Source organism: Herpailurus yagouaroundi, unplaced genomic scaffold (genome assembly GCF_014898765.1).
Source record: "Herpailurus yagouaroundi ecotype Mexico unplaced genomic scaffold, PumYag 165, whole genome shotgun sequence".
Taxonomy (NCBI): Eukaryota; Metazoa; Chordata; class Mammalia; order Carnivora; family Felidae; genus Herpailurus; species Herpailurus yagouaroundi.
The window spans coordinates 31,219,431-31,233,507 of NW_024412406.1; the positions used below are offsets into that span (position 1 = coordinate 31,219,431).

At 38.0% G+C, this 14,077-nt stretch overlaps 1 protein-coding gene across 4 annotated transcripts in view; it reads right to left on the minus strand.

Annotated features, from left to right (window-relative positions):
* Positions 1-14,077, minus strand: part of SNTG1 (syntrophin gamma 1) — a 916,326-nt gene that overhangs the window by 184,061 nt on the left and 718,188 nt on the right. For all 4 annotated transcript variants that reach the window (XM_040487820.1, XM_040487818.1, XM_040487819.1 and 1 more), the window contains one exon: positions 6,671-6,800. In XM_040487820.1, the coding sequence (XP_040343754.1) occupies positions 6,671-6,800 (130 nt within the window). The remainder of the gene's footprint in view (positions 1-6,670; positions 6,801-14,077) is intronic.

Below are 14,077 nucleotides of genomic sequence, written 5' to 3' on the forward strand. Positions count from 1 at the left end.
TAATACCTCAAGAAAAAAGTAATATTGTTTTTACGATGTTCATCTAAATTCACATGCTTATCACTTCCTTACTATTTATTTGTTCCCACAGTTATTTATTTTGAGAGAGAAAGTGTGTGTGCATGAGAGAGCGGGGGAGGGGAAAGGAAAGAGGGACAGAGAGGATCCCAAGCAGGTTAGGGACTGTCAGCGTGGAGACTGACAAGGGGGCTTGATCTCATGAACCATGATATCGTAACCTGAGCCAAGATCAAGAGTCAGGTGCTTAACAGACTGAGCCAGCCAGGTGCCCTTTACTTGGACCTTGAAAAGATATTTCCAGGATATGTCAAGATAGGGTAGCAATTATTTTCTTTTAGTACACTTCGCAATCCTTCAATTACTTTTTTGCTTACATTTATTTCTTTTAAAATGAACTATTGCTTCCGGTTTTAGACAAAAAATTAAAAATAAAAAAAGCCCCCTGCAACTCATGTCTCCCACTGATCATCACTAAATACAGTGGGCAAAGCACAAAAGGTGATTCCCTAGATGTTTTTCAAGAGAAAATAACAAGGACAGTGGGGACAGAAGTAAAAATTAAATAACGAATATAATTATAGTGGGTTTCCCATTTTTGCTTTGTTTTGGTTTTGCTTCCTTTATTTTCCAGAGGTGACATGAGGATCAAGACACATTAGACCATGAACAACCAAACTGTGGGAAAAGCTAACCTTTCTGACCAGAGGCCCCATGTAAGTCGTGGGTTCTGGAAAGAGCGCTCATGGCATTTTCTTTTTTTGGCTCAGAAGCCTGCTCCGATGCCAGGCTGTCAAACAGTTGCTTGTTACTAATGCTGTGGCACCTGGAAGTCCCAAGAGAAAACCCACCCTTTAGAATACAGGAACTAGAAAGAGGGGTCCCCTTTATAGAAGGATCCTTCTTATTTTTTTTCTCTTCTTTTTCATGCTGTTTTGCCCTATAGGAGGATTTCATCACGAGGAAAGGCCAGACAGTGCGGGAGGCTACAATTTGAGAGAAGCTCTGATTTTCTGAGAAGATCAAGGACAGTTACTCCCTGGGAGCCAGGCCTAGAGAGGAACAGGAGGGAGAAGTGGATACCCTAATTCGATGTATGAATTGAAAGAAATTCTAGGCTCATTCTCACACAGTGCAGAATAAAGACTTTGAAAACTCAGCTGATATTAGATATATTCCCTTGGAAAATAAGTCAGAACATAATGTCTAAATCTAAATTGTTGTTTGTCTGCCATATTAGTTTTTGCAATATGCCAAAAAATGACCGCCCTCCCCACTAAACAAAACAAAAAAAAGAAGATATCCACATCAAATTCCTGTAACTCATAAACGTTTCTTTATTCAGAAAAAGGATCCTTTCTTTGTTTGTTTGTTCTGTTTTTATTTTTTATTTCAATATTTTAAATTTTCTTGTATTACTATTATTTTTAATTTCAATTCAAGTTGATAAAAACTGTCAAGAAAGTAAGGATAAAAGGAACACACTTCAACATCATAAAAGCCACATATGAAAGGCCCACAGCTAATATCATCCTCAATAGGAAAAAACTGAGAGCTCTCCCCCCTGAGATCAGGAACAAGACAGGGATGTCCACTCTCACACTGTTGTTCATCATAGTGCTGGAAGTCCTAGCCGTGGCAGTCGGGTAACAAAAAGAAATAAAAGGCATCCGAATTGGTAAGGAAGAAGTCAAACTTTCATTTTTTGCAGATGACATGTTATTCTACATGGAAAACCTGAAAGACTCCACCAAAAAACTGCTAGAACTGATACACGAATTCAGCAAAGTCTCAAGATATGAAACCAGTGTACAGAAATTGATTGAATTCCGACACACCAACAGTGCAGCAGCGGAAAGAGATATCAGGGAATTGATCTCATTTACAATTGCATCAAAAATCATAGGGTACCTAGGAATAAACCTAATCAGAGAGGTAAAAGATCTGTATGCTGAAAACCATAGAAAGCTTAAGAAGACACAAAGAAATGGGAAAATATTCCATGTTCACGGATAGAAAGAACAAATATTGTTAAAATGTCGATACTATCCAAAGCAATCTACACATTCAATGAAATCCCTATCAAAATAACACCAGCATTCTTCACAGGGCTAGAACAGACAAACCTAAAATTTGTATGGAACCAGAAAAGACCCCAAATAGACAAAATAATGTTGAAAAAGAAAACCAAAGCTGGAGGCATCACAGTTCTGGACTTCAAGCTTGTAGTCATCAAGACAGTATGGTACTGGCACAAGAACAGACACATAGATCGATGTTTTATTTTATTTGAGAGAGAGACAGGAAAAGAGAGAGAGAGAGCGCTAGTGGGGGAGAGGGACAGAAGGAGGGAGAGAATCTTAAGCAGGCTTAGCATGGAGCCTGACACAGGGCTTGAGTCCATGACCCTGGGATCATGACCTGAGCCAAAATCAAGAATCGGTCACTCAACCAACTGAGCCACCCAGGTGCTCCTGAGAAAAGGATCTTTGTAGATATAATTAAGTTAAGGATCTTAGGGTGAGATCATCCTGGATTATCTGAGTGAACACCAAATCCAATGACTAGTGTCTTTATAAGATATACAGGAAGGAATGAAGGAGAACAGAAACACAGAGGGAGAGGTGGTGGTACCATGGAGGCAGAGATTACAGGGATTTGGTCCTGAGCCACGGAGGGAAGAAATGCTGATTGCTACCTGAAGCTGGAAGAAGAGAGGAGAGATTTTCCTCTAGAACCTCCAGATGCAGCCCTGACAACACTTTTACTTCGGACTTCTGACTTCCAGAACCGTGAGAAAATAAATTTATGTCATTTTAAGCTACCAAGTTTGTAGTTATTTGTCACAGTGGCTCTACTCTAGGAAACAGGTGTCATTCCCTACCGCTATGAAACGTGTAACTCCAACACTTAGTGACGTAACAAAACATTTACTATCTTGTATCTTCTGTAGTCAGGAATCCAGGTGATGCTAGCTGGGTCCTCTCTCTCTGGGTTTCTCACAAGGTTGTAATCAGGTCGGTTGAAACTGCAACGCCTTCTGAAATTCTGACAGGGAAGCACATGCTTCTCAACTCACTACCCAGCCTGTGCATCAAGGGAGAGGGTTGCATAAGGCAGGTCGTTGACAAAATAGGGAGTCATCTTTTAAAGTCTGCTAGTTGGCCCCCAATCACTCACATTCCTTCTACGTGCAAAATACATTTCCCCGGACCAAGGTTCCCAAGAGTTTCACCCCATGGCAACATCCTCATATTTTAGGACCTTCCATATTTAATATGGCTGGATCATGGAAATAAAAATTAATAACTTTGTACAGACACTTGATCATGTATTTGGTAAAATAATAAAAGGGAGAAAAAGAAGTTTAAAAAGTATTAACGTGAAGCAAGTACAGTTTTTCACAATTTCAGGAATTTAAAGCTTACAAATCTGTTCAAGTCTGCTTTACCCAAAATAACAGCAAATGCCCCGAGAGAGCTGGTTTAGGCCTTGCTGGAACCGAACCCAGTAAACCGTAGCCTCTGCCATTCCTTCCTTTCCAATGTGTGAGCATAAAAGTTAAGTAGAATGAATGGGCTTCTGTGCGAGCACAGATTTAAGGCAGGTCCCTGAAGCATCTTCTACTGTATACCATTTGCTAAATGCACTGTAAATATTTTGGAGTCACCTTGAATAGCGCTAAATTGAAATAGAAAGTGTTTGCCTACATATTTTGAACTATTATATTCAATGACCTTCTGAAACAAATATTGCTTTCAGACAGCAAACACAATGGAATTTCCACATAAAGCAGGTATGAACGTCTTCCCATTTAACAATTATTACTGCTGGAAATCAGTAACCAAAGAATTAGCAAGTGGTTAGCACAGTGCTGTAATAATTCCAGTAGAGAGTTTTGTGTGTGTTTGTTTCTTTCCTCTAAACTTCTCCTACATATATTCTCCAGGTAGTCCAATTACTGAAATATGATTCATTATTAAAAAGTTTCTATAATGAGATTTTAATACTTCTCTTTTTTCCTTCTAATCATTTTGAGGACGTATATTTTTATATCCTTTCAGTAGCATGATTTTTGCTTTTACATTTTAACGTAACATTTTATATGCATTTTCCAGTTGGTCTTTTTTTTTTTTTCAACTTTATGCTTATGCAGCCTAATCTCCCGAATGAAACTCCCTGAGGTAATCTATCTCCGTGTTTACCTTTCTGCGTCTATTAATAGCAGGTAAACTATCCAGAATTTCACTTACATAAGCTCACACACGCTTGAAGTATTTGCAGAGACAGAAACAAAATACTTCTACATCCTTCTGCAAGGGACTATTTCTATCTTTCCTAGAATAAAAAATTAAGAGAATTAGAATGATCCAACTAGGCTACACAAAGCTTTTCGAGCTCCTCTCAATCTGTACCATTTCTTTCTTCATAGGAACCAACGAGATCAGTTGTATCATCAGGGCAGCCATTGTGTTTCACGGAAGTCAACCTAACATTCACATATGATTGTTATGCCTGGTGACCTTCCTGCATGTATGTTGCATTACAGATACACGAGAGTTCATTGCGATGTTAGTACTTTTGCACGAGTACTGACTACAAGATCAAAAGGACACACAGTAATCACAAGGATGTGTAAGAACAACTAGACTACCACAGCGACATTACCATACTAGACACGTGGACCTCTCAGCATAGGGTAAGAAAGTCACCTGTCATGGCAAGTACTTCTCAAGAGGGTGAAAAACAAGCAGCAAAATCTGGTTTGTTCTTCTCTATGCCAACAGAGAACAGACACATTTGCATCTTCCCTTTCTTTTCATATGCTCCTCTTCTGGGTCACAGCAGGCTAACTAAACTTAACATTCCAAAGAATCAGTTTTCTTGAGAATGTTCCTAGGATTTGGGGTCATTGCAAATTTGGATCTAGGAAGAGAAACACTTTGGATTTAAAATTTAACATTCTGTTCTTTCAAAAATACTTTGTTCTCATAAACGTAGGATCTTGGCTCATTTTTAGGCACTCCAATGACTGCGTGTAATGAAGTACAAAGTCTGTACTTCATAGCACTTTATCCCTAAAAACATTCCTAAAAAAAAAACAATGTAAGAGAGGAGGAGAGGCATAATCCTTAGAGAAGCACTGCATTTTTTTTTTTGCCAGTCTGAAATCTCTTGTCATCTTCTGCAATTTAGATATGATGAAATCAACAGATTGGCAAAGACAGGGTGTTGTGGGGGGGGGGGGGTCACCCCTGCCCCAACCCAGTAATCCCCGAAAAAGGCTCCCCGGCGGAGTGTTTCCCCAGGTAAGGGTTGGGTTTTTTTTCCCCCTTTCGCACCCCAAAAAAAAAAAAAAAAAAAAAAAAAAGAAAAAAACAAAATCCTCTCCTTTCATTAACACCACAATGAGACCTCATTTTCACACATACCAAGTAACCAAAATTTCAAAAGACAGAATGACATGGAGTGCTGAGGTGATCTGTAGAAAGAGACCTGAAACCACAGAGTGAAAGGGCGAAGTGGACAGCCATCTGAAAACCATTTGGCACTGCAAGGAAAGGCTGAACACCCAAGTGTCTCATCCCTATCCGTGTCCCTCCCAGATAATCCCTTCAACGTGCCCCCAGGAGACACGTGCATGGCCACGCTCCTGCCTAGATTTGAAAGCAAAATCTCTGCAAAGATACTTGGGTCTGCAGGGTCACTTGTGTGAGGAGAGTTTTGTATGTCCGTGAGTTTGAGAAAGGGTTACATATTTCTGCTTGACCATTTACATGGTTGGCCTCTGAATCTTCCTTCGGACTAACACGGCGTAGAGGAGTTGTGTTCCGAGGAGCATAGGAAGACAAAAGTTTGGATGATAACTGGTATTGGTTTTGCAACAGAATAATCTTGCATCAGATCGAATAATCTTTAATGACCTGCATCAGTACTCAATAAAGTGACGTTTATAGTTTTGCATGTTTTGATAGACAATCCTGCTAGAAGTAAGGGGGGGGGGGGACGATCGATTAGGTCATGAAAGAATAGTGATGAGAAGATAGAGATCAGGAAGAGATCAGAATGGGGGAAGAAAAGTTGGAATAGAAAAACAGAGAAAGAGGTGGAGAAGCCATTCTTGGTAATATAGACACAGCACTAACGGGGGAGTTTGCTGGATCCCGGAATGCATCGTCTGACCATTTCTGTGCCAGAATTGTCCCAGGAGGGACCTTCAGTCTCCATGCTGAGTCTTGCACCCTCCCCTTCAAACAGTTCCAGCTGCGATTATAAAATCACTAAAGGAAACTCAATAATGCTGTCTCGAAATTCAGCACGGCTTTAGTTCAGAATACTTTTACTTACATATACAAGTGTTTAGTGATTGAATGCTAAATATTTTCACTTACTTAACTCACGTTGATGTTTATGGTGTTTGGGAATGAAAACTTGAATGTGACGGTATTCTTGAACTGATATATTGGGCTAAAACTCTCAAGATAAAGTGATTTTCTTCAAATAAGTATCGCAGAATAGCTTTCAGGAGGGATATAACGTGGCTCACTCTTAGATAAACACCAAGGAGTTGCTGTAAAGTTACATATATACTGGAGAAATTTACCACAGTTGAGAAACTCTATGGCCAGATATTCCTCGAATTGCTACTTACATTGTGCTTTGTGAGGTTTGAAATATTGGTTGCTATTGCTTGTAGCCAGTCAATACAGTCTTCCGCAGAGAGGCACTGAATAATCCCACTGCAGACCCCGTCCACAGCAATGACTTGAAAAGCATTTTGCCTGCAGACATATCAGAACAAATCAGATCAAAACATCGTCTCATTTATCTGTTTGCAACTCGAAATAGAATCTGTGGAAAGGTCTTCTCTTCCACAATACAAATAGAGCTTCAAATCCGTATTTGCGTATTTCTCTTTATAAATATCTCTGAGTTTAAATGGAGCACCAAGTATGAACCCAGATGACATATTTTGAATTAGTAGAAAGTTATCTTGAGATTCAGACGCATTGAGAAAAAAACTTGAGTCGTAAAATGGATGTTATATAAATGGAAGCATAGCTAAGACATGTCAGAAGGATTCTTTTCCCAGTTTACCATAAAAATATACATGGACGTTTATCTATTTGGCTGACAGCCTCTCCTCTTCACATCTTTCAATGCATTTCCTGATTTACAATGGAAAGATCAAAAAAAAAAAAAAAAAAGACAGACAGATATGAAACACCATATATAAAAATCACCTGACGTCACGAGCTGCAGAATTTTGCTAGGTTGTAAATCATGTTCAGTCTCTGTTTTTTCTTCTCAAAGATGATTTGGACAAGATGTTCATAGCTTCACCTCAGGTGTACATTTTCTCTGAATTTATGTGCATGTCATGCATTTTGATAACAACCAAACTTTTCTTTAAAATCCAAAGGCCAGTATAAATATCCTTAGGGCTTTTTTGTTGATGCGTTGTCATTGCTGTTGTTAGAGGAAATTAAATGATGCCATCCTAAATTGTTCACCAAAGTCCTATAGAGTTCAGAGTGGTTCCCTACAGCTTAAATGATTGTTTTTCTCTGTATCAAGTCCTTGCATATTTAGATATGAGCTTAATGGACAGGAGTTGATAAAAATTTCAAAATGAATGGAAGCTAGCCAAATGGCTTGGGCTTGAGAATTAGTGTGTGGTGCAACATGATACCCTTTGGGAAATGCACAAACTAGATTTAAACCCCAGCCAATTATGAAGCAATAGAAAAGGTCTGTAGTTCAGCATTCAAAGGCCTTGTAAATTGTATAAATGCATATCTTTTTCGCTTAATAAGTACCTTTTCTGTTTTCTGCGTTTTGTAACTAGGCGTCTGTGGGTGGTAGGCAGGATCGACTTTCCTAAACAAAGAAAGGACACTTCACAGAGCATAGATCCGGCTCAATTCAGTACCTGTGTCACCTTTTCTTCCCATGACACCAGTCCGTATCTCGGAACTGGGCGCAAACGAAAGCTTTCACTTCTAAGGCACTCTGCATCCAAATCACTGACATTTTTAGAGAAATCTGCTCTGATACCCTTGACCAAGCACTTGCAACTGGAACAGGGAAGGGTTCAAGTATGCTTTTTTTTTGTTTTCTTTTCTCTTAAAAATACATGAAAAGACTTCAGAAAGTACAACTATTGTCTGCCTCTTTGAAGTAATGTTCTTTTGAATTTGTGACAAGAAAAAATATGCACAGCATGAACAGCATATTATAACTTCAGGTCTTTCTTAGCTTTAATTTTGATATTCTGCAGTGAAGAAGACATTTAAAATATCTAGAAAGCTCAACCATCCATGGAAAATGGGAACTAATTTGCGTTTAGAAATATATGTTTCTTTCGGCTCTCTGATTATCATAACCATTGCTTGATTAAAAGCAATGCTAACCATTGCTATGGAGCAATGCTAACCGATCATAACCATTGCTTTGATTAAAAATTAAAGCATGTCCTGAACATATTTGTCCTCTCTGCTTTAAATGAATCATGGCGGCTTTTGATATTTTTAGCTGATTAAAGTTAATACACTTCGATCAAATCTGCCATTTCTGTAATCATATGTTACATAGTCCCTAGAAAGAATAGTTCTGAGGGCCTAATCTTTTATAAATCCAGGCTTATATGTTAACATATGTGTCACGTTTTACGTTCTGTTTCAACTTTTCAGAGTGATTTGATGGAAACCCTTTCATGGATTTAAGTGAAGTACTTGAATAGTTTCTTTGCTTATGTATGACCTCTTCCAAAATAGGCTGATCATAAAATTATAGTCTGGGTCATATTTCTGCCCGTTATTGAAATAATGAGAGTATTGACAAATTAGTTCACTTAGTTGTGATACAATTTCCTCTAGAAGAAAATGAGAATCATGTACTTTACAGATTTAGCAAGTATTTATGGAGTAACTGGTGAGATCCAGATAACTTTCATATATCACTGAAGCTCCGTGAATAATTTTCCTGTGAATAATCCACTAATATGTGGTCCCGACTGCAATATTTGAGAATGTTTAGTGGACTTAACATCAAGCACTTAGGAAGAACTGTAGTGCTTTTGCCTTTTATTTTTAGCTTTTAGAAAATGCATTTCTTTGACTAGAGATCATCAGGAGGAAAAAAGCTTTTTTGCTTCATCTTATTTGATGGTATACATTTTGAAATCAATAGACTGCATTGACCGCTTATTTGGTATTGTGAGTCATTAAACTTGAACAGTATTTGTAGCAGTCTTGAGGATACCCGGACAGAATCATGATTCTTAGTATACGCACATGCATGCACAACACACACGTGCTGAAAAACCAGGTACAATATTAGGGTTAGATAACCTGAAGTTTCAAATTCAGATTAACTTTCCGCTCTCTGCTCAACATTTTTATATTTTTCCAAGGATTCTGGGTCATTGCGCTGGCAATGAAAATTATTCTCAAACTTTGCTGAATTTCAATGCGTTTTTTAAAAATACAAGCTTAGTTTCCCTTTGTGTGAACGATATTCTGCTGACTACAAAGTTCGTACATAATTTTCAATATAACTTATGTGCATATAAATTTACACACATGTCGGATTAACACTGTTAATAGTTCACATTTTGACACACTGGTGACTCTACCTCCTGCAGGCATATGTAGGAAGACGTTAAATTCGTGAGGAGGGAACAGGAGAAAACAGAAGGCACTTCAAAGCACAAAGACTGAGAACCACAGACACCGAAATACAGCAGTGTGGAGTGGCTGGATAGCCACATCCATGAGGAAGACGGCGGATCAGCATGGAAAAGCAGGCAGGTTCAGAACAGGAGGGTTAGGTATGCAGGGCAGGGGGCTCAGAGTTCCCAGAGGGCAACTATCCGACTTTCTATCGAGGGCTACCAGTATTAAGACTGCTAAAGAGGGATATGATATGGAACTGAAATAAAGTGCTCATCAGAGTGAAAAAGAAAGCAATTAGCTCAAGGGCTTTATAAAGGCATTAGAAAGACTGTGTCACTTTTTAAAAAATGGAATTTGAGGAAGAGAGAATCAAAATTACTTCAGAGTTTGGGATCTCACTGGTCGAAGGGTTTCGATGCACAAGAGAAGGGAAAGCATTCAGATAGGAGACAGTTCATCCAAAAGCAAATAGGGACATGTTGAGAGAAACGTGGGCTGTTGGTTTGGACGACGTGCATATGGAGAAGCGACAGGTCACGTAGTTGGCCGTAAAGTAAAGCCTGATCATTAAGAGCTTTGCAAAGCATTTCTACCTAATCCTGAAAAGTCAGGGGGAGCCAATGGAAACATTCAAGGATTGGAAGGAAAGCTCCTGTTTGTATAGATCTCTCTGTGGTGGTTAAGAAGATGGGAAAAGATGATAATAAAGCCAAGAGGGATGTAGGAGGGCATTGCAATACTCAGGGTGAACAATGATACAAATCTGTTTCCAGAGAGTGGTTTTCTGTATACCAGGAGAGAACATTGACTCAGACCGTGTTGAAAAGAGGCCATTTACTTGATTGGGTACTTAATTATTTGGGGGGGGGGGTGGTAAAGGAAAGGAAAAAAACAATTAAAAGCACTTAAGTTAGTGATTACATCAATTTGTTCTATTTCTTGTTGAGTTCAATTCACATTCACCAAGTTCAGGATTATTTCTGCTCTGGGCATGCTACCTTGGTTGAATGCCTCATCAGAGCTTTTATTGTTCAGGTTCAAAACCTTAACTTTTGGGGGAAATACATGAGGAACTCTCCCAAACCATTTTGTTACCTATTTTCCAAGGTTTAAATAGCCAATTCGTTTCATGATTTGAAACACAATAACTCATCATTACCTAAACAAGCCCTGCAATTTTATGCAACTATGTCGCCCCCTCCCCAGTATCCCTCTTGTCTAAAAAACTCTTTTGTTGTCTCGCTCCATTTATTACCTGCAAAGTTATTGCAAATCACTTAATTCTATGTAACTTTCTGACCTCTAATTTCTCTATGTGTAAAATAAAGATAGCAACATTTGTCCCTCATCTCTTGCATTTTTAAGACTTTTTTAAAGAGCAGTTTTAGGTTCACAGCCAAACTTAGGGGAAAGTACAGAGATTTCCCATATATTCCCTGCCCAATATCAACATCCCTCAACTAGATGCTACATTTGCTACAGTTGATGAACCTCGAGTGACACATCGTTAGTACCCAAAGTCCATATTTTACATTAGGGTTCACTCTTGGATCTGCATTCTGTGTGTTTGGACAAAGGTATGATGGCATGTATCCATTCATAATAACATCATACAGAGTATTTTCACTGCATTAAATATCCTCTCTGCTCAGCTTCTTAATTTCTTCCCCCATCTGCCTCTCACACCCCTACCCCAGCAACCGTTAGTCTTTTTACTGTCTCCATAGTTTTACCTTTTCTAGAATGTCTGTCATATGGTTGGAATCAAACAGCATGTAGGCATTTCAGATTGACTATTTCATTTGGTAATATGCATTTATGGCACTCTCATGTCTTTTCGTGACTTGATAGTCCATTTCCTTTTAGTTCTGAATAATATTCCATTATCAGGAATATATAGCTTATATATCCATCCACCTGAAGGATATCTTACTTCCAAGTTTTGGAATTATGAATAAATCTTCTATAAACACCTGTGTGCAGGTTTTTGTATGGACATAAGTTTTGTCTCCAAGAAATATGGAGGAGAGATATGGATATGAAATATCCAAGTACCAAGAAATATGATTATTGGATCGCATGGTAAGAGTTATGTTTAGTTTTCTAAGAAACTGCCGGATGACTTCCGAAGCGGCTGGACCACAGTGAGTTCCCACCAGCAGTGAATGAGTTCCTAGAGTCCCACATCCTCCTTAGCATTTAGTGTTGTCACTGTCTTGGGTTCTGGTCATTTTGATGGGTATGCTGGCATCACATTGTTGTTTTAATTTGCATTTTCCCAATAACATATGATGTGGGGCATCTTTTCATGCCTTTACTTTCCCTTTGCGTATTTTCTGTGGTGAGGTGTCTGTTAACGTTTTTGGCCTACTTTTTTAGTGGGGTTGTTTGTTTTCTTATTGTTGAGTTTTAAGAGCAGCCATTTTTCTTCCTTCCTCTTTCCTTCCTTCCTTCCTTCTCCCTCCTTTCTTTCTTTCTTTCTTTCTTTCTTTGTTTCTTTGTTTCTGTGTAACAATCTTTTGTCTTTTGCAAATATTTTCTCTCAGTCCATAGCTTCTCTTCTCATTCTACTGACATTATCTTTTGTAGACATAAATTACTGATTTTAATGGAGTCTAGCTTATCAATTCCTTCTTTCACAGGCCATGCTTTCAGCGTTGCATCTAAAAATCATCACCGCACCCAAGTTTATCCAGTTTCTTGCCTCCGTTACCTTCTCAAATTTTTGTGATTTTATACTTTCCATTTAGCTCTCTGATCCTTTTTGGGTTGATTTTTAGGAAGGGTATAAGGTCCCTGTCTAGATTCATTATTTTGCATCTGGGTGTCCAGTTGTTGCAACACCAGTTGTTGAAAAGACTCTGTTCTCCATTGTGTTGTCTTTGCTTCTTTGTCAACATCGGTTGACTGTGTTCCTTGGAGTCTATTTCTGGGCCTTCTGTTCTGTTCCATTGATCTATCTGTCTATTATTTTGGAATACCACACCATCTGGATTATAACAGGTTTCGCTAAGTCTTGAAGTCAGGCAGTATCAGTTGTCTAACTGTTCTTGTTCTTGAATATTGCATCGGCTATTCTGGGCTCTGACTCTTTGAAGAAAAAAAAATCACAAAATAACCTGCTAGGATTTTGACTGAAATTGCATGGAATCTAAAGATCAAGTTAGGAACAATAGGCTTTTGGCAATATCAAGATTTCCTATAGATGAACATGGAATATCTCTCCATTGATTTAATTCTCCTTTGATTTTGTTCACCACAGTTTTGTAGCTTTCCTCGTATAGATTCATATGCAAATAATATATATTACATATGTATATTCATTCATACTTGCTGTTATCACTTACTAGTTACACAAATTTCTTGTCGATTCTTTTTTATTTTCTACATAGATTATCATGCCATCTGCAAACAAAGCAGATGTTTTATTTTTTCTTCCTAATCTATCTTTTCTTTTCTTTTCTTTTCTTTTCTTTATTTTAGCAATCCATTGCTTTTGATAACTTAAGATATGGTTGTCATTCAAGACAGTTACAATGCCAGACATAAATCCTGACATTTTTTGTTCTTTGACTATAATCTTGTCCTTTCCATCACCACTTAATTATCTTATTCTTTTTCATCTTTTTTAACCCTTCTAATTGTATTTGTCCATAAATCCATTCAGCATATATTTGCATTCCTCCCCAGACTGAGTTCTCTGTTCATCCATATCAATTGTGTTTTTCCCTGTCCCAGAAATTCCTGCTGTTTTTGACCTCCAGCTGTTCTACCTTATGAATTACCAGCACTCAATAACTTCAATTTAACTAAATGTAAAGCTTTTTCTTCCTAATGTGTCAGACATCCCTGGAGAAGTTAATAATTTGTGCAAAGGAGTCTCGATGCAATTGGTTTGGTTATCAGGACCCTTAGTACCTCTGACCTACTTTGCTATCTTTCTACCCTCACTGCATTATATACATTGCAGGTTCTCTGGCTTATGTAGCAGTCATCTTATTTATCTCACACAACTGGATAATCCTGTTCCTTGTAACATCTCTCCCATAGTTTGTCTTTCTTCAGTTTGTGAATCCTGCCTTTCTTTATGTCATTCTGAAAAGATACTCTTGAGTTCCAACTCTTGAATATATCTGGTACCTTTTGTTAAAATTTTAGGGGTTTTGGAAATATATCTTTTTTTTAATTTTATCAATCAGAAATCTTTTATCTACACCTAAAACTTACTGGAATATACTCTTTTAAGGGTTATTGCTTATTCATTTTTTCAATTTTCTAGAGATACTCAAGTTCACTGGGACTCTATCCTTCTCTGGTTATAGAAAATGTTAAAATGTAATTGTTAGGTTTGTATCATTGAAGTATCAATAAGTATGTCATAA